Source organism: Fistularia commersonii, chromosome 3 (genome assembly GCF_037954325.1).
Source record: "Fistularia commersonii isolate RoL2024-O1a breed Wild chromosome 3, RoL_Fcom_v1.0, whole genome shotgun sequence".
NCBI classification, from domain to species: domain Eukaryota; kingdom Metazoa; phylum Chordata; class Actinopteri; order Syngnathiformes; family Fistulariidae; genus Fistularia; species Fistularia commersonii.
Window position 1 is genome coordinate 13,431,455 of NC_141286.1, and position 21,592 is coordinate 13,453,046.

At 40.9% G+C, this 21,592-nt stretch overlaps 1 protein-coding gene across 2 annotated transcripts; it reads right to left on the bottom strand.

Moving 5' to 3' along the window:
* Positions 1–5,204: 5,204 nt before the first annotated feature.
* On the bottom strand, positions 5,205–21,510 carry ccne1 (cyclin E1). 2 transcript variants are annotated; one of them, XM_086143686.1, is made up of 13 exons: positions 21,338–21,510; positions 19,673–19,837; positions 10,969–11,019; positions 10,658–10,745; positions 10,068–10,130; positions 9,013–9,158; positions 8,392–8,527; positions 8,156–8,302; positions 7,727–7,822; positions 7,421–7,555; positions 6,899–7,010; positions 6,645–6,802; positions 5,205–6,188 (listed from the first exon to the last, which is right to left on the bottom strand). In XM_086143686.1, the coding sequence occupies exons 2-13, from the start codon at positions 19,768–19,770 to the stop codon at positions 6,018–6,020; spliced, it is 1,401 nt and encodes a 466-aa protein (XP_085999812.1). In that variant the 5' UTR covers positions 19,771–19,837; positions 21,338–21,510; the 3' UTR covers positions 5,205–6,017. The 2 variants fall into 2 exon arrangements, with proteins under 2 accessions (XP_085999812.1, XP_085999813.1); XM_086143687.1 differs by lacking the exons at positions 19,673–19,837; positions 21,338–21,510 and adding an exon at positions 11,505–12,345.
* Between the last annotated feature and the right edge of the window lie 82 nt (positions 21,511–21,592).

Below are 21,592 nucleotides of genomic sequence, written 5' to 3' on the forward strand. Positions count from 1 at the left end.
AGTGTGTATGTTTGTGTGTTTGCCGTGTGTTTTACTTCACAGAGACAGATGGTGTTATATAAAATACTAATGAAATGTGGGCTTCTGAATATCGTGCTATTCATTGATCCTAACTGGGCAGCCATGATAGAACAATAGCAATAACTAGCTAATTACTGTGTTTCCTCTGTGACTCTCCTAAAGGGCCAGTTCACACTAAAATCTTTGATTTTGTGGGTGGCTGAATGCCAGAATTATGAACCACAACTGTCAAACGACACAAATTTTCTCCTTTAAAGCTCAAAGTGACAAAAAAAAAAAAAAAAATCAAATTCGAGAAATTCAACAGTGGCATTTCCTTCCGGAAATGATGGCCCACAAAGTAAAGATGATTCATAGGCTTTGTCAAGGGCTGTTTCCTGTTGAGAGAATGTAGTTTCTCTTAAAGCCACTGATAATCAAATCAGTGGATATGCAGGCGTCCTGTAGTTTCCTTTCTGGGCAACTTTATTGAAAAAAAGGTATTGGATAGAGCATTTAAAATGGTTCAAACAAGGGCTTAATCACACAAGAGCATAACCAAATGTCATCATGTCTGAGATAGGATTCCGGTTTGGTTATATATAGTTACATGCAGGACACTCAGCAAATACACAGATTGTATTTATTTTATTTGGGGGGGGAGGGGGTTACGGCTTGCATATCTTGGAGTTATTCAATCTATTTATTTATTTATTCATGTATTATATTTTTCCCCCTTGGAATTTTTGAGATCACTACTTTGTCATTTTTTTGTTAAATTATTGATGTGGTTCCTCTCAAAACAAGTGCTGTATTTATTTTTATTTATTTTTTGCTGGTTTTAAGGATATTTTTACAAATTAATTCTGTCGTTGACACCTTTTGAACTTAAGGACTTCTTGGTCATATCACATTTCTGTTAATGTTCAGGGTTCTGTTCCTTTTTGTAGATTGTAATGTTTTATAGTAATAGCTTCCTCCTGTTACATCTAACAAATGTTCAGAAAATCCCCTTTTCTTTTCTTTTTTACTATTGCAGATACTGCTTCATTCATTTTTAAAGATAAACAAAAAAAGGTGTTTACTTTTAATATTTGTCCTTGTCAGAGTTGGGAACAAAGAGACATAAAGGTCTGCCCTAGTTCTCAACCCTTTGGGGATTGACACCACTGACAGGACTGACAGCAAAACACTGAGCCTCACAATCACTCGCTGCTTCTTTGGTCACACTGAACTCACCGGAGTTAAAAGATGATCCTGTGCTGTGGTAACTACACCGAGACATATGACTCTCATCCCGGACTGGATTTGGAGGCTTCCTGGGAAGCCACTCTCAAGAAAAACCACCAGTCTGATATGAAAACATTGTATTAAATGGGTCTAATCTGTCAGTCCTGAGAAAATGATATATGTCACTTCTCTTCCTTGCTCTTCCAATGATCATGTGTAAACCTGACTTCATGTCTGACTATTGTTGTTTAATTTTTATGTTCTCATTTTATTTCCATTGTGATGCTGATGCTAAACAAGCAAGTCTGTTACACTTCTCTGCTCTACCTTTATACATTCTGATTGATTTTGTTCTTTTTATTGCTCTTAAGTTATCTAAATAGAAAAAAAAAAAGCACGAGTTTCTCTCAAGTGCTCCTGTGTTAAATTAAAGTGGCCACTAGAGGGCGACCGACAGCGCTTGAAGGCAGCGTATACAGCAAAGAGGCCCTTGTCTGTTACTCATAAGCTGAAGGGCCCTTCAGTGCTTCTGTGGCCCGAATACAATAAGCCTGCCTCCAGCAGCACAAATCAAAGAGAACCTGCATTCCAGGCTTAGCTTTGCATCATGTGATCATTATGGGATACATACTGCTTTTGTTCTCTTTTTTTCCTCTCTTAATAAAATATTGAAGAGAAGAGAAACTAAGTCAGCTGGTGACATCAAAGTCCTCTAATATACACTGAAGCAACTTGTTTACATGCGATGGTGGCAAGGCCCGGAGGGAGGCCTGCCCTGGTTCTGACGCAGAGACAAACATGGCGGGGAAGAAACTCGCCGCTGGAGACAAACAAGAGATGCAGTGGTGGTTAACAAGAGTACCGCCGTGGCTGCCGGTCGCCTTTCAGAGGATCACCAATATGGAGGCTCAAGCTTTCCCAAGAACCTCGACTTAAAGGTTTTACTCCCGACGATTGTACTGAGTTGTAACAATTCAGTCAATTGATTGTTTTCAAACTTAGAAGAGGCATTCAGAAAACACAACAATCAAATATGTGCTAAAATTAGCTTTCGGCTTTTCCCTTCAACAGTCGACACAGTCTCCTCTCTCACACCAACTAACTTCATATTGTCTCTCACTACATCCACAAATCTTCTCTTTCGTCTTCTTCTAGACCTTCTGCCTGGCAACTCCAATTCCAGTATCGATCTACCAATATATTCACCATCCCTCCTCTGTACATGACCGAACCTTCTCAGTCTGGTCTCTCTAATGTTCTCTCCAAACCATCTCACATGTCTTGTTCCTCTGATGGACTCATTTCTGATCCTATCCATCTTTGGCATTCCCAATGAGAACCTCAAATCTTCATCTCTGCAACCTCCAGCTCTGCCTCCTCTCTTTTTGTCAGTGTTACTGTTTCTAAACCAAACAGCAATGCTGGTCTCACCACTGTCTTGTACACCTTTTCTTTCATTCTGCTAGACTGATAGTCCTCAAACGCATAATACCCCTGATACTGTTTTCCACCCATTTGAACCTACTTGAACCAGTTTCTTTTCCTCGGTTCCACATTCTCTGTTCCATCACCACTGCAAACAAGAAGGAGCTCAGAGCTGATCCCACCTCTGTTACACCTCTGAACTTTTCTGTTACACCGCACCACTGTCTCACAGCTTGCATACATGTCCTGCACCAGTCTAAGATACTTCTCTCCCAACCCAGACTTCCTCAAACAATACCAGAGTTCCTCTCTTGGCACCCTGTAGTATGCTTTTTCTGGGTCTACAAAAGTGCAAAGTGCAGCTCCCTCTGACCATCTCTGCACTTCTCTATTAACAATCTCAAAGCAAATACCGTATGTAATACTCTTTCTAGGCATGAAGCCATACTACTGCTTACAAAGGCTGAAGCCTGCTCTCAGTCTAGTCTCCACTTCTCTTTCCCATAACTTTTCATTGTATGGCTCATCAACTTTATCCCTCTATAGTCGCTGCAAATCTGCACATCCCCCTTATTCTTAAAAAACAGGCACCATCACACTTCTCCATTCTTTAGGCACTAAGATCCTGTTGAATAATGTACCCAGAAACTCTACCGCTGTCTCTACCAGACACTTCCATAGCTCCACAGGTATATCATCAGAACCAACTGCCTTTCCACTCTTTATTCTCTTCAATGCCTTCCTCACATCACTTTTACTAATCTCTGCTACTTTGTGGTCTACTCTAGTCATCTCTTCTACCCTTCCCTCTCTTTGATTTTCATAATTCATCAGCTCTTTCAATTACTCTTTCCATCTTCCAGTCACTCTTCTAGCATCTGTCAATACATTTCCCTCAATCATCCAGACCTGCTGTACATTCTTTCCATTTCTATCTGTTTTGCCAATCTGTGTATACAGTCTATGTCTATTGTAATCTATCTATCTAGGTCTATCCCTAAATGCTTATTAATCTGCTTCTTGTGATATCTATTACTTTTTTATATAATTTCCATCAGCATTTTTGCACCATCACTGGTTCTAATTTTGCTGTACATATTTTTTTAAGTGGTTACTTTTTGTAAAAAAAACATTTTTTTGAAATGAAGGTTATAATCAACCTTTTTTTAGACAGTGTCATTGTGACTCTTCAGGGATTGTCATTGCTTATGTTTTTTAGTGAATGTTTTGTTCAGCATTGGCAATAATTAGTTTTTGTGATCTGTGCAATTTTCAAGGTAACTTCAAAGTATTTCTTTAACCCCTTCTGGGTTAAAGATGATTTTTCTCACTCCCTCCACACCATTTTGGGCAACCTCATTGTTTTTTTTTTTTCATATGACTGATTTTCAAATTAGGTCAAGTGACTTGACAGAGTAAATAAACTGACATATTAAATGAAACTCAAACACTTGGCAACACAGTCTGGGGACCTTAATATATTTTATACTGATTCTATTCTGCCTTTTACCTTTTAAAGTTTGTCCAGATTCTTTCAGGGACATGTCGAAAGAAAACAAGCTTGCTTTTCAAATTTGACACCAAATTATCTATACAATGTATGGTAAAGAGAAAACCTGCAGTCGCACTGACATCTAGTGGACTGAAACCTATGTAGCGTTCAGGTTCGCTACAAATTAATGAGGTTGATGATGGTGAACATCTCTGAGGTGAGTAAAACAGGATCCCATTTTCAGTGACAGTGTGTTCCTATCGGTTCTGTTCCTGCTTCAGTGGTAGGTTGAGCCTTGCCATCGTTGAGTTCATCACCAAAGGTTTTCACTGTCATCAGTATCTGTTTGCTTTTTTCTAAATTTTAAAGCTGACTGAAAGCATCTATACAAATACATATATATATATATATATATATATATATATATATGGCATACATATATTTAATTGTCTGATTTCACAATTTCAACAATGACAATATGAAACTTGAAACTTCCAAAGGTCGCAGATCCTGGAGATATGTCTGATAATTCTTAGTGACCAAAATTTGACTGGAATTTGAAGGACTTAAAAAAAAATTTCCCATGTTTTTTAGAAAACAGCATCTGTGCAGTCATCTCTATCCATCCTTTAAAAAGTGGGACTATTGGATACTGAATTTAGACTTTAGAGAAGCAAATTATAAAAATATTAAAATCACTGTTTAAATATAGAACCAGAAACAAATAATATTTATTTAGAACAGATTTGACTCGGCTTCATAGCAAAAATTGTGGATTTGAGTTAGTCTTCATGCAAACTGATGGTGGATTTTCAGAGGTAGTGCATTGGGAGGGTGTGGGGCTGGTAATATTTGAGTGATTATTGTCACACTAATTTTAATGGGATACTTTTGGGCTGTCAGTTAAGAAAAAAGAAAAAATATTCAGCTGAACTAAACATTTCAACCTTCAAATAAAGGTTCTGCTTTGTTGAAATTTCATTGTCACATTCATGTTCTGAATAAACAAAGAAAAGGTTTATAAAACTTGTCCATCAACAGAAGTGGTAGATCTGTGGAAGACGGAAACTGACTGACTTTAGTACATCCCCCTCTTTGATATTACCCACAGCAAAAGATTTCACTATCTTCTAAAATACCATAAAAGGAAAATAGAAAAAAAAAACAAGTTAAATTTAAAACATCTTTAATTAAAAATATGTAGCAGCATTCTTGTTTTAAAAAAGGAATCTTACAATTGGGAGGTGGGAGGAAAAAACAAAAAACAAAACTGCATGTCGGGATAAAAATCCTTGTTAAATACAATCAACATTTTAGCTTCTGAAGCTTGGCTGTCACACTTGTCATGCAGGTAGCCAAGCTACTGGTCCCTATGCAGAACACGACATTTAGTCCCAGAAAATGGCAAGAGTTCAACCACGAACACATACACACAATCAGAGATAGAATCTCTCTCACACACACACACACCATCCATTAGCAAAGCCCACTTTTATAGCAGCACATAGAGTCCTGATGACTCTAGGAATAGTTTTGGGGCAAATCAGGCGAGAAAGATTAAAAGTCTAAGAGAATACAAAAAAAAAGAAAGAAAAAAACACCATCAAGTATGGAGAGACTGGTCAAATGCCCTCAGATCTGCATAGACAGAAAATGGCAACCACAAACTGAAGGCATGATTAGGAGCTAATGCAACAAGGTGAAATATCCATCAAACCAACACACTCCTGGGGCGGGGGGGGGGGATTTATCTCAAACCACTTAATTCATCGCTGTGGGGCCACACATTTAAATCCTGGAGGGTAATCCAAGCACGAGTGAATGTAGGATCAAGATATGGTTCCATCGCTGTTTGAGAAGCACACTTTGGTTACTGTGGCGATGAAGGCAGCATCCCAGGCCTCATCTTTAGTGTTGTCCCATCCACTCGGACTAAGTCGTCTGTCTTCTCACTGCTCAGTGGGGGAGTTAAGACTCCGGATGGGACGTGACAGCTGCTGTGACACTCCAGCTCCCCCTCCTGGTAAGAGTTGGCCTTCTCCTGCACAAAGAAGCACAGAGGGGCACAGACAACAAGTCAGATCTGCTACGCTCAAGATGCACTTTGGATGCACAAGGAGCGCTTTATGAAATTCGGGAGATTATCACTTTTGATCAATCTGTAGAATTGATGGCACCTTATTTGTTTTGTTTCTTTAAAACTACATGTTTGCAGCAAATTTTTCAAGTGATATATTCTGCTTTTCTAAAACCTCATATCCTGGTAAATAACTAACACATCCTCATATTAAAGAACACATCAAGAATATTTATAGCACATTTTCATTTCTCGTTGGATGTCAGATTAATGTAAGCTAAATGTCAGGTAATTTCTAAATGAATCTAATTTTACAGGAGTCAATTTAAACCCAGGTCAGTGAACAGTTAACGTGATGCAGCAAATCCATAACCAGCATCATGATGCATCCTTTTTTTCGCAGGTAGCTTTGTTACCTACCAGCCATGTCAGGTAAGGGGCATGGGTCTGGATATTGTGCATGTCATCAACGGGGATCCCTGTGAATTTCTTCAGTGGCATGCCACCAAGCTCTCTTAATGCCATGGCGAAGGGCACCATCCATCGGACACACGCCTCCATTTCCCCCCTTTTTACAGCTACAGGTTATGAATGGGATGAGATGAATGAGTTGGGGCTATAGAGAAGTATAAGACTATAAGACTGAAAAAAAACACAAGCAGTTTGGTATTTACCAGAGACATTTTCCACCAGCTCCAGTGAGGAGAAGTGAAACAATGCTGAAGCAGCCAGAACACCGTTGGAGAACTCAAGGCAGCGCATGTCAAGCATGCACAGGTCCAACAACTGTTAGAGAAAACGAGTGAGAGATCTTGAATCTTTGTCAAGGCAGCCTGGTTACCAGCTACTAAATGTCTGGTGTAAGAACTCTTAAGTCAAAGCCCAGAGGAGGTCAAACAAACTTAAATTAGTAGAAGCAAATATACTAACATTTACAAGACAAACCAATCTGCAGTTAGAAGCCTTATTCACCCAATTATTTTTGTGTCCTGTATTTTTTTTGTCCACTCCAACTCACTGTGACTATTGTAAGAAAATACCGCTTGCAATTTAGAAAGAATTTGCTCAAGCAGGTAACCATAAAAAGAAAAAGGTATCTAAATGTTATGTCACACGCACACACTTCAGAAGTAGTGGTGTCATGTATCAATGTTTATCTTGGAGTTGGAACCTATATACAGAAAAGGGTCAGGTACCTCAGCTATCTGGGTGAAGGTAGCCTGGGGGTACTTGGGGATGAGCAGCTCGTCTGTCTCCTTCAGGTAGGCCACCTGCATGTAAACATTGAGCCAAGAGACAGGGGTCTGGGGGCTCAGACTCCAGTTCAGCTCCTGAAATGGAAAACAAAAAAAAAAGCTATGAGACAAGGCAAGACACTGTAAAACTTTCACTTTGTAAACAGAAGTAATTGAAGTCATGGCCGTAGGGTTAGGCAATTCAGGATTAAGTTTGCTGGGGAGGCCAGTTGTTAGGTTAAACATCAGCTAGTGATCATCAGTTACCTTCATAATGATGATTTCCATACTGAGGATCTCGTCTTCAGTGCAGGCTTCATCTGTGACGTAGGCAAATTGATGCACCTTGGGGGGATACATTTCCTGAGGCCGGAACACAAAGCATATCTATATTAATCACAGCTAGTCTTACACTGACCTTTGTGAACACAAAGTTCACAGGCCTTGAGACAGTCTCATGGAAGGTATCTTAACCACTCATTGGATTTTTTTAAACAAGAAAAAAATCCTTAAACTTAGAAATGATGTAGTTTAAACAAATGAGATGACAAAATAGCTAAGTAAAAATTAGATAAACACAGTGGATATTACTTTGAAAACGTTTCTCAGGTAGTTGTTACTTTACCTCATTGTGAATTAACATTGCTTGTAATGTAACTTTGAGTTATCTTAAATGAGAATTGAATTTCCACTGACCTCCACTTTGGCAGCAATAAAGAGGCAGGTGATGCCAATGAGCTGCAGAGTAGACTTGAAGATGTTCCTCTGTGTGGCCATAAAACGGTCAAAGTAGTCCTGGGCCAGGTGGTAGGTCTCCCTGTGCAGCTGGTATACCTCACTGACCTGAAACACCCAAACACACCCCCAGCAGGTCAACAACCACTGATATCTTTGTTAAAGCCCGTCTGATGGGAATGTGGCAGTTTGCTGACCTCCATAAGCCAGTCCAGCAGCGTGGCCCTCATCTTGGGCTGAAGATGAGGATGCTTCTCCATCATGTTGACGTCTCGTGTATAGGTCTTGTCCTTTTCCAGCATGTTGTTCCATACCACATCCTTACTGGCCCAACTGTCCATAAAAACAGAGAAATAGTTTTTAGGTACAGAACAGTTGGGGGTTGGCACAAACAAAAGATTGATGAACTGGTTTAGGCTGCTTAGATGTCCTATCTTTTTCTAAGGGCTTCTGCTTCCATCTAATTGGAAGTAGTTCTTTCACTAAAATCTATATTTTTCGAACACTAATAAGTCTTAAAAACCGAACGGACAGAATCCCATTTTCCTGGTAAGGCTTTGGCATGGTCATTTATTTTTCTAGTTTGCTTTTTCCCCTCAAATCCCGACCTTTGATCATTGAAATATCTAGACTTATTGTCAAATTATGGATACTTTTGCAATATCTTACAATTTTATTTCCACTGATTGTTTCTGATGATGAATGTCTCCTTGGAAGGGGGTGGCCAGTACAATGCGCAGTAAAGCAGATCTGCACCAAAAAGTAACAATATTATTGTCTCTTTGTGACATATCAAACAATTAAAAGATTAAACTCACCACAGAGCAGGAAGTGGTGCACAATGAACTGGCGTTGCAAATACATTGTTAAAATTGTAGTGGGGGAAACCGACGTTGATAAGGGTGACCTGCTGATCCTCATCCTGATCAGGGGTGGGCATCCAGCGCTGGGGACTGGTGTAGCTCTGTTATAGGAGAGGACACAAAAACATATGCAAGATGGAGAAGTCAGGCATATTTAGCAGTTTTACTGTAAAGTTTTCCTTATTCTAATTTTTTTAACATGATCTTGTTTATTTTATTAGTTGTGGGCAGTTAAATTAATTTCACCCTGTGGCCCTAAGGTAGGACATCAAGGCAGGTTTACTTTTGGTTACAAGCAGAGTGAAAAAATGTGACAAAAGTATGAAGGGTATAAATCCTTCCCTGGGCCACATTGAAGCTGAAACATAACCTCGGCTGCACAAGCTGAGTGTGACCTGTGCATGTAGGATCTAGGGAGCCAAAACAACACACAGAATCCTAAATACAGAGTAGAGGTCTCTATTTGCGTTGTCATCAGCCATGAAGGATTGCTCTCCCCTCACAGCAGGTTCATAGTGCAAGTTCACTGGCAAGAGTTAAACTCGACGATTACTCTGACATATTAAAAACACCCAAGTTTTCCTTCACTGCATGTTCTGTTCCTCTTCAGGTTATGAATAATGCTGTCACAGCAAACTGACCTTTCGAGGCATGATTGTGTCATGATGTATGAGTCTTTGGTATGATCGTTTACTGGCACTGAAACAGGAATTAATATTGATAATGTTGTGAATGTGCCCCTTCAGGTGATTAGATTTTAACAAGGTCCTAAGTCACTGCAATTATTTTCTGGTAATTTTTAAACCATACTTTATTGGTTTTACCTAATCTCTTGCAATATTTTGGCTACTTCGGCCAAAAAATGCCAAGAGATTTTATTTTTTCCCTATTTAGTGTGAGATAGTGAACCTGAGTATCATGACAGGATCACACTTCTGCATGATGTTAGAAGAATTGATGTGAGGACAATGGTGCAACATGAATGTCTTTTGTCGATGTTCAATATATACCTCACAGTCCCGCTGCTTCTTCTTCGTCATCTCTGCTACCTCCTCATCCAAATCCTGTAAATACTGAGGATCAGACAAAGAAAAAGAATTGTCAGGTCATAGTAAAGGGCTTGGTAAATCTGACAAATTTACATACAGCTGAAGAGGCCATTTGGGAGACTGGGCCTCTTTGAAAGAGTAAGTGACAATCACCATTTAGAGGACCCTGACCAAATACCAATTCAAGAGTTTCAAATGGGCAATTTGGATGATAGTTTGTATTGTTTTGTCGTTTATCCCAGCCTCTTTGTAACAGGCGGTCACATCTTCAGGACAAGAACAAAGTGGCCATTTTACCTTTGGCACAACTTCATTGGCAGTAAACAATGAAGGTGTGAGGCAGACAGATACTGTCCCATAATGAAATCACCTCTTTACTACTGTACTGCTGGACCAATATTAAATCAGTGACAGTACTTGACAATGTGACTTGTCAAAGGTTAAATTGTGGACATTGGCAGCACTATTTTTAAAGTTCGTTTTTTAAAGGCCTGCTTTTGAGAGTTAGCTTAGCCTCATACGGGGATGGAGTTTTATTCTCAGTTACTTACAATGGCAACATCTGCCTTCCTCTTTCTCGCTCGTACTGGGTTGTCCTTGGGCAGCTCGGGAGGAACAGACTTCGGTTCTGTTTCTTCCCTAAAACCACACCACAGAAGGCAAATGTCGCTGTTAAGTTGGCACGGGCAACGCAAACATTTCCGCAAGCTTAGTTAAACACGCTAACGTGGTCAAAACAAGAAGCCGTAGCATCAAGCTAACTAGCTCGAACAGCTAAAGCTCATCAACTTTCTTTCCGCCTCCGCGGACTTTGATTGACGAGCCTGACAAGAGACGCGGGCTCGATGGTCACCAAACTCACCGTTTTCCTAGCATTATACTCAGAAAGATGTGATTCAGCTCTGGAGTAAACCTGTGAATGAGAAATGTCTTATTTGAGGGTTTAAAACTAACACATTCACACACTCCCAACCCCCACTCTCAACTCCCTCCTTCTGACAAAGCCCAGCTAGTCCGTGCGCGGGGAAATGGAGACGGTACGCAATGTTATAAGTCGTTAAAAAGTGTCAAAAATGACCGGAATGGTCATCAAACTCGAACGAGACTAACGACACACGAAATATTAAATGCCAAGGGCTGCGATTTCGCATATTTTTGCCGGGAGAGTGGATATTTTATGGCGCTAAGTTTGGACAGCTGGCTGGTCCCATAATGGCCGAACCTGGTGCAACTAGGTCGCCCTTTTCCATTTTGTAGATGAATTAGCAGAAACAATAACGGTCTCGACTTCAATATAGCTGTACGCACGTGGACGATTTACAATTAAAATACATTTCAGTATTTGAGATTTATACTTAGCTTGATTCGCATCAGAAACTTAACCCCGGTCCAACTCACCTCAAGATCCCGCCCTTGAAGTTCACTCTCTCCTCGAATCTGATCAATAAATATGTGTAATGGCTGGGTTGCTGTTAACAGAGTAGCACCGTGGTCATACGTGTGTCCAGGCAGGGCTGCAGGTCGTTCTGAGCGGGCGCGACGAGCACCAGATGACTGGAGCGTCAAAAAATTCCGGGAGGAGGGAGATTTAACTTGGCGCTAAAATACCGACCCAGCCACCGCGCTATGGCTGCATTCCCGCCCCGATCGCCGCCGTTTTCACGATTAAAGTATCCATGCGCTTTTCCTAAATTAATATTATCGTTCGACGTGGACGAGAATGAAAAAGAAGCACAAGATTTATACTTTTAGCCGGTAAATGAGGAGGCGTGGCGGTGTGTGACAGCTGCAAGGGCGGGGCTTACGAGGAGGAAGTACCCGGGCACCGCGTGGCTAGTCTGTCAGATGTAAACAAAGCCAATACCGCTTGGATTTAAGCGTAGAATAAATCGCACCACCGACAAATATCGACTAATTCGTGACGCAGTTCGGTTCTAGACACTTCAAACATGCTCTGTTGTCGCTGTCACCCTAGACGCAACGATTATTTAGCAAAAACCGGTCAAAGTTAGCATATGGATGCTGCTGTCGAGGCGCCCATTTCAACCACGGGTTGCCAAGAAAGCTAATATCCCCCTTTCCCGACAATGTTGGTTTTTCAGGCGAAGCCCTTTTCCCAGTTTAACTTAATTTTAACCAGCGGGTTGGGAAAATTTGGATGAAGGCATTATACTTGCTGCTTTTACGTTGCGTTATCCTTGCGTTATTACTGCTCGGTGTACATACTAATTGAATATTTTGCAAATTTCAAAAACGCGGTTGAACTTTGGACAGTCACATGATCCCCACTCATCGCGCAAAAGTAGTTCTGCTCTGATTTCTGGGTACTCCACAAGAAAAGAAGCATGAAGTGGTTGGATCTCTTTGGAAGGTTAAAATCTGTTGTAATTGGAATGATTCATGTTAAAGCTTTGCCAGGTAATCTAACATTTATGGGTTCTTGTTCATTTTTAGGTAATTTGTGCGGGTTTGGGTAAATAGTGACTAAATAACATTTAATGAATTTAGAATTAAAGTGTCAAACAGATCTTTAGATGTTCTTTAAGTATGTATCAAAATTGTTAAGTCTAGTTTGATGTCTTTGGTTTTTTTCGAGCATCTGAATCCTATATAGGTAATTCCTCGATATCTGATGTTCATTATCTTTTTCAAGTTGTTCTCATTTTTTTTCATTAATTTTTAGCATCATCATATATTTACATAATTTACATATTAAAAATATATATTTCTTAAGTAATTGTGTGAACATAGGAGAGAAGATTCTCCCTGTTTTGTTGACTGGAGTAGTAATCACGTCCCTGACCTTTCCCAGGGACGCCTCTGGGACATATGAAAATGCCCCAAATCATTGACATAGCCTGTAGAGAGGCAGAAATCTACTGCAATGCGGGGCTCGTAAGTTATTTCAAGTTGTTTGAATAACTCAGAACTTTTTCCAGCTGAGCATTAAATACATAATTATCATGTTCCAGGATGGTGTGATCATCGAGAACATGCATGACATCCCGTATACATTCTCTGTGGGCCCTGAAGTGTGCGCCTGCATGACCTCGGTGTGTGCCGCTGTCCGGAGCGTGTGTCCCTCAATGCCACTTGGAGTACAGATCCTGTCCTCAGCCAACCAGCAGGCCCTGGCTGTAGCGCTGGCTTCAGGTTGTTTTATTACCGTGGTGCCAAAGAAAAAAATCACACCCATCCATCCTGCACTCAGGGTCGCAGGATACACCCTTGACTGGTCGCCAGTAAATCGTGCACATATATAGATAAAACAATCATTCACTCACTCGCGGGGCAATTCTCCCAATTAACCATGCATGTTTTTGGACTGTAGGAGGAAACCGCAGACACGGGGAGAACATGCAAACTCCACACAGAAAGGTCCCTGGTCAGAATCAAACTAGGGTCCTTCGTGCTGTAACACGGAAGCACTTACCACTGCGCCACCCATGTTGGCCGCACAGTTTTAGTAATATCAGATTGAGTGTATCTCCACAGGGGTTAAGGGCAGATCTGATTTTGTATGTATGATGTAATTGGTGTGAAAAGCTTTGTTCCCCACCGCAGTGGCAGTGTAAGTGTACTGTTAATGTCTGCCTAGCTGGAGCATTGACCTTTTTATTTTAACGCTATATTTCAGCCAGACAATTATTTAGCAAACTGAGGATAATACGCTTTTAAATTGTGAATACAAATGTGGATCTCATAAAGTTGCTAAACTTGAGCGCACAAAACAGTAGCATGTCAACACAAAGTGGTGCCCAAACTATCATTAACCGAAGGATTATAACTCCAATTCAAATCAAATCAATCATCCATGACAAAATGGTGGCACACACAAACAGCCTAAATGAAGGACACGATTCACTAAATCAAAGGGAGAAAATGTATCCTACATACAGGGCTTCAGAACCTGCTCTGGTCCCAAAAAACACTGTTCTCTTCAGATTTAGAGAATTTCTCACTGAATGTGAATTTCTAACTCATTTTGTTTAAGTGTCTGATCTATTAGTGATTGTTTGCTACTTTTTCCAAGGTATTGTTTTCTCCAAGTTGTAAAGACAACCAACAATTTATCCATCTAAACTTGTGAGGATAAAGGTGATTTGAACAAATATAGATAGAAATTTTAGCAAGAAATGTGATATGGTATCAGAGGTAAACGTGAAAGTGTGGCAGGATAAGACCTAAAAAGTGTACCTCAGTGATCCATTCAGATACACAGTGCAACCCTGTAGGATAACAAGCTAGAAGGTTGATCTCTGCAAAGATCCATAATGTCAAACTCTTTAAGAAAACAAACTCAGGCTGCTGGAATTAAGAAAAATGTGTTTCTGTGGATGTACGTTGATACTGACATTTTCATTGGTTGTCAGTTATTATGTTCTCATTTCAGTCAGGTCAAATTCCATCACTGTTTGTCTATTTCAATCACGAGGACCAGGGGTGGGCGAAAACTTGTAGGCTCAGGGGCTGCACTGACTTTTAAAAATTTGACAGACGGGCCGGGTCACCACAAGATACGATACACATAAAAAATAAACACATTAGTTAACGGAACATATCAGACTCGTCTGACATTTGCTTTGAGAATAAAACAAGCTTGGTTTTGAAGGCTCTGACGTTTGCTTACATTTCATGCACAAACCAGTTTTTTGTAGTTTCACGTCTAGGTCATTCCTGTGTGTCAGTATGTCCACAGTGAAGGCTAAATCACAAAGCCAATCTGTGTCATTCAGCCCAGGAAAATTCTCAAGTGTTTTCATGTAGCTCCAGAAGTGAAATAATCTCCTATTTGAGCTCCCACATTCATTGATTTGATCATTCAATCATTCACATCAAGTATGAATTCTGTACCAATCTTTGGCAGGCTGGATTAAGAAGACCAACAGGCCAGATGTAGCCCGCGGACCGTAGTTTGCCCTCCCCTGACTAGGACCCTTAAAATTTGAGCAAAAAATGTAATTCCCACTCGGTAACATCATTGTCATGCACAGGTCTGGACTTCATCAGGGCTGAGGGGTTCATCTTTTCTCACATCGCTGATGAGGGCCTCCTTAATGCCTGTGCCGGAGACCTACTGAGGTACCGAAAGCAGATTGGAGCAGAGCATGTGCAAATCTTCACTGACATCAAGAAGAAGCACAGGTGAGCCTCCCTAGGTTTTCTTGGTTTGTTTGTCATCATAACAGCTATAGACTAGAAAGTCCTACTTCTCATCAACGATATGAGATAAAACCTAAAACTGTCATGAAATGGCCAAAATTGACAGAAAAGCATTAAAAAGGGCAAGAAATGACATACTATGTAGAAGAGTCATTGGAAAAATTATCGGAAATTGAATTAAATAAAGGTTATGCTACCTGAAATTTAAAAAGAAAAAATACACAAGAAAGTATGAAGAAATCCCTCTTAATTTTCTATTTTATTTCTTTTGCCCTAGTTTAAGACTAGGAGCAAAATATCTTTAAAGTATCCTATCCCTGAAAACCATGGCCAAAAGTTTTGAGAATGACACAACCATAGAAACAGCTGGCAAACACCTAAAAACCCTGAAGGAACAGACTTTGTGAAAATGTCATTCTCAAAACTTTTGGCCATGACTGTAAAGTATTCGAATATCCAATTTTAGGATGCTGTCTCCGATTTATTCGACTAAAAAGGGAGACATGACCGGGATATGCAAATATAGATTAAACAAATACTAGATATAAATATACAAATAAAAAAAGATGTAATATAGACAAATCCTTTTAACAGTCTTCTTATACTTATCTGGGGTTGGGTCGCTGGACCAGCAGCTGCAGCAGAGAGGCCCAGAATTCTCTCTCCAGCCATTTGTTGGAGCTCTTCTGGGAGGAACCTACGGTGTTCCCAGGCCAGTCAAAACATATAGTCCCTTTTTAAAGAGGGGGGTCGCCGCCCTGGTTTGCTAATCCAGAGGCACTGCCCCGACCATCCACACAATACTAAGAGGCATTGTCAGCTTGGACAGTCCCACAACATCCAGAGTCTAAAGTAACTCAGGGCGGACCTGATCCACACCCAGGGCCCCGACACCAAGGGGCTTTTTGATAAACATGGTTTTGGCATGGCCAGTCCCTAACAATCGCAAAAGTCCAGTAAAAGAAAACCACTTGGGTTTAGCTCTAGGGGGCTGTTCCTCCCAGTCAAGCCCTTCCAGGTCTGACTGTTGCTGCCCATGTGAGCATTGAAGTCTCCCAGTACAATAAGGAGACACCCCCCTACCCGGTAAGAGTGCTCTCTAGCAGCCCCTCTAGGGACCCAAAAAGGGAGGGTGGTCTAAACTGCTGTTGGGTGCATAGGTACAAACAACAGTCAGATCTCATCCCTCCACACGAAGAGCAGAAGGAGGCTACCATCTTGCCCACCAGATTGAACCACAATGTAGAGGCACTAAGGCTCAGGGGAAATCGATATGTCCACACCTGCTCGGCGCCTCTAACTCAGGTCATAGTAGAAAAGAATCCAACCCCTCTCAAGGAGACTGGCTCCAGACCCCAACCTGTGGTCAAGGTGATTATGACTATATCTAGCTGGGAGGTCCGAGAGGTCGGAATGCCACTGACCTGCTCACAGTGCACCCAAGCACTGTAATACATGTGGATAAAATACCACATACAGCATTTACCTATAAAACAGTGGGAGGAAAAACAATACTTTTTCTTCTTCTCCTTTTGGCTTTTCCCTTCAGGAGTCACCACAGCGAATCAACCTTCTCCATCTCGCCCTGTCCTCTCTCACACCAACTACCATCATATTCTCTCTCACTACGTCCATAAATCTTCCCTTTGATCTTCCTCAAGACCTACCTGCCTGGCAGCTCCAATTCCAGCATTTGTCTATCAGTATATTCACTATTCCTCCTCTGTACATGACTGAACCATCTCAGTCTGACTTCTCAGACCCTCTCTCCAAAACCTCTAAAATGTGCTGTTCCTCTGACGGACTCATTCCCGATCCTATCCATTCGGGTCACTCCAAAAGAGAACCCTAAACTCTCCATCTCTGCAACCTCTAGCTCTGCCTCCTGTCTTTTCTTCACTGTTACTGTTTCTTGGCCATACAGCATTGCTGGTCTCGTCACTGTCTTGTACACCTTTCCTTTGATTCTGGTAGACTGAAAGTCTTCTATCGCACAGTACCCCTGACACTTTCCTCCACCCATTCCAACCTGCTTGAACCCATATCCTCACCTCTTTTCCACACTCTCCGTTGCTCTGGACTATTAACCCCAAGTACCTGAAATCCTCCAACTTCTTGATCTCCACTCCCTGTAGCCTCACTATTCCACCTGAGTTCCTCTTATTCACACACATATATTCTGTCTTGCTTCAGCTAACTTTCATTCCTCTCCTTTCCAGCACATACCTCCACCTCTCTAGATTTTCCTGAGCCTGTTCTCTGCTCTCACTACAGATCACGTCATCTGCAAGCATCAAGGTTTATGGAGATTCTTGTCTAACCTCATCTGTCAGCCTGTCCATCACCACTACAAACAAGAAGGGGCTCAGAGCTGATCCCTGATGGAGCCTCACCTCCACCTTGAACTTCTCTGTTACCCCTACCGCACACCGTACCAGTGTCTCACAGCTAGCACACCTGTCCTGGACCAGTCTAACATTCCTCACGGCCACTCCAGATTTACCCATACAAGACCCGAGTTCCTCTCTTGTTGTATGCTTTTTCTAGGTCTACAAAAACGCAATGCAACTCGCTCTGGCCTTCCCTGTACTTCTCTATTAGCAATATCAAAGCAAATAGTGCATCTATTGTACCATTTCTAGGTATAAAGCCATAATGCTGTTCACAAATGCTGACTTCTGCTTTCAGTCTAGTTTCCACTACTCTTTCCCATAACCTCATTGTATGGCTCATCAACTTTATCCCTCTCTTATCTCCATTCTTCAGGCATCTTCTCACTGTCTAACATCCTGATGATTAATCTAGTCAGAAACTCTACTCCTGCCTCTCCCAGACACTTCTATGCCTCCACAGGTATATCATCAGGACCAACTGCCTTTCCACTCTTCATCCTCTTCAGTGCCTTCCTCACTGCACTTTTACTAATCTCAGCTACTTTGTGGTCTACAATAGTCACCTCTTCTATCCTTGCCTCTCTTTTATTTTCCACATTCATCAACTCTTCAAGGTACTCTTTCCATCTTCCCATCACTCTTCTAGCATCTGTCAATACATTTCCCTCTGCCCTTAATCACCTGGACCTGTTGCACATCCTTTCCATCTTTATCTCTCTGTTTCGCCAACCTGTACAGATCATTCTCTCCCTCCTTACTGTCCAACCGAGCATACAGGTCATCGTACGCCCTTTGTTTTGCTTTTGCTACCTCTATCTTTCCCTTACGTTGTATCTCAATGCACTCCTGTCTGTTCTCTTCACTCCTGTCAGTATCCCACACCTTCTTTGCTAACCACGTTCTCTGTATATACTCCTGCACTTCCTCATTCCACCACCAAATCTCCTTATCCACTTTCCTTCCAGATGACATACCAAGTACTATCCTACCTGTCTCCCTGATAACACTAGCTGTACGTAGTTGTCCAATCATCTGGAGGCTCTCCCTGACCACCCAGTCAGGGAGAGCCCCCAGATGATTGGAGTGTCTGGCTACACTCTCACCTACAACTACTTTGCGGTCCCTGTTCTCTTTCAGGTTACCTCGTCTATACATGATGTAGTCTACTTGCTTGCTCCTACCTTCGCTCTTATAAGTTACCCTATGTTCCGGCCTTTTCTGGAAAAAAGTATTCACCACAGCCATTTCCATCCTTTTTCCAAAATCTACCACCATCGGCCCTTCTGCTTTTCTATCCTGTATACCAAATCTGCCCATCACTCCTTCTTCCCCTCTATTGACTTCACCAACATGCCCATTGAAGTCTAGACCAGTAACCACTCTCATCACTAGGGATATTCTGCATCACTTAATCTAGCTCATTCCAGAACTTCTCTATCTCCTCAAACACACATCCCAGCTGTGCGGGGCATAGCCACTAACAACAGTGAGCATCACACCTTCAACTTCCAGTTTCAGACTCCTAAGCCTATCTGACATTCATTTCACCTCCATAACATTCCTAACAAACTCCTCCTTAAAGATAACTCTTACCCCATTTCTCTTCTTGTCAGTACCATGATAGTACAACTAAAGCGTGCTCTTAAGCTTCTAGCCTTCCCAACTGGTCTCCTGAACACACAGTATATCCAGGAAAACAATACTAAAAAGATATATTGTTTCATACATCAAGGGCTCCAATGCTGAGGAAAAAAAGTCAGCTGCTGTGATGCTTCCCAGTTTTATTTCATGGTTTTGTCTCTGTAACCTTAGACATTCCTCCAACAAAAGAAATACCTGAAGATTTTTCCAACGAGTGAAAAATGTAGTTGCCACATGTAACCTCTAGACAGCGGTGTTTCTTCACCAATTCATGATCAGGTCATCATTATGGTGAGCAGAATTGCATTTGGATGGTCTTTGTAGTTTTTCCTGCTGCCGTCCAGCAACACCCTTTCTATTTGACCTTACCTGATGTCTTTTTCCAGCTCGCACGCTGTGACATCAGACGTCAGCATCAAGGAGACAGCCCGAGCTGCCGAGTTCTTCCTCTCGGACGGGCTCATCATCACTGGGACAGCGACTGGAGAGCAGGCCGATCCCCAGGAGCTCCAAGGTAGTGACCTGCATTATATACTATGTAACAGCAAAGCACAGAGCAGTTCAGTATTGACCTTTAACCCTCAAGGCCCTAAAACTTCTGCCTCTGTAGCTTCACCGTGGCTTGCTTTTGATGAGATAATACAAATGGAATCGTGCATCCTTAGCCAAACAGTGAGTAGTTAAACTCGCTTTGATTTGCATATTTGATTAGGGTTTCAACATAATTTACATAAAGGAAACATGTGTAACAAAAACATAATTTCAGTCAATATATGTTAAGCTTTCTTTTAGTAAGTTTTGGAATTGTTATTATCATTATTATGATTATTGTTGTCATTTACTCACTTATTTGCTGGCTTATAAATTATTTGCCTGTTTGATATCAAATTCATGGAATGTCTCCCCAATTTACTGATGACAATGATCAGTCCCATCTTCAGGACTCCTGGAAAATAAATTGCAAGTAAAATGTGTAAAATGTTTGGTAATAAATAAAGACCATATTTTTTAAATTTTATTTACCAAATTTTTGCCGCAGAAACTGTGAAATGACATTACAGTGCACATAAACAACCCCCCCTTCTCCATAGTTTCTGTGGGGTTTGAATTCATGATGTTGGTAGGAGCAGGCCGAGATGTGTCGGAGGGGTCAGTGGATCTAAAATTCGGATGGGATCTGTCTCACTGTACGCTATTAAGAGCTCTGGTCTCCATAGTAACTGACTGTAAGCACCTGGACAAAACAAACTAAGCCTTGTTTTAGGCTGGAGTGTTTTGACATATACCTGCATTCCCTCTGTGCTGCCGTATGTCTCACATACAAATAAGCTGGTGCTGTTAAAGAAAAAGGGGAAAAATCACAACTGTGACTAGAGAGTAATTTTTTAACTTTATGATGATGCCTTTTAGCTTTTTAAAATATTTTTACCTGTTTTTTTCAAACTTTCTGATCTTTCAAGGACATATTTGGAAATTTCCATACAAAATTAGGTGTGTATTTCCTGTTCCTTGTAAGATTATTACGATTGTTCAGGTAACTGCTTATATTGAGTTTTTTTCTAACCTCTAGTTAATGATAGCATTATACATAATGCACTTTCAGCTTAAATTTAATTTGGTTATCTGAAATGGTTTATTTATCGTCATTTCTTTTTTCTTTTCTGTGAAATTCATTTTGCATTTCTTTGATTATCCCTCTGAACAATGTGGCCATATTCACAAGTTGGTGTTTTGCTTTTTTCTTTACTGAATTTTGAGTGAAGGTTTTATTTTTGTATAATTTCACTATGCTTTTCTGTGTTTTTTCTTTGAATTGTTATATTGTTACATTTTTTTGCTATATATATATATATATACATCATTATTTATTTATTTATTTAGATTTCAGTTTATTCTGTTTGTTCTGTTTTTTTTTTTTACAAATTTTCAGATCATATCTTTATCAGTTCTTGAGAATTTGCTGTTTTTTTCTGGTAATATCTGCAAAACCTCCCTCAGGATAAATTCATGTTTTAGATCGATTTTTATTATCACCTAAAATTTTAAAATTGATGTCCGTCTCAATAAGGCTTGTACTTGAGAAACCACGGTTCTTTCTGTGTTCACAGCAGTGTCCCAGTCAGTTTGCCTCCCAGTGCTGATCGGCTCCGGTGTTACCTGCAGCAACATAGAGCACTTCCTTGACGCAAACGGAATGGTCATCGGCTCTCACTTCAAGCAAGGTGGTGAATGGGCCAACGCTGTGGACCCACAGCGAGTCCACAGATTCATGGAGAAAATGCGAAAACT

Bases quoted from the DNA above. Each gene is read 5' to 3' on its own strand.
- ccne1 (XM_086143686.1), bottom strand. From the start codon at position 19,770: ATGATGAGCCCGTCCGAGAGGAAGAACTCGGCAGCTCGGGCTGTCTCC. The intron at 8,528-9,012 runs GTGAGTTTAATC...TTTTATGGACAG, and splicing joins GCACCACTTCCTGCTCTGTG to TTGGGCCAGTAAGGATGTGG. The intron at 7,823-8,155 runs GTCAGTGGAAAT...TTCCGGCCTCAG, and splicing joins TTATTGCTGCCAAAGTGGAG to GAAATGTATCCCCCCAAGGT.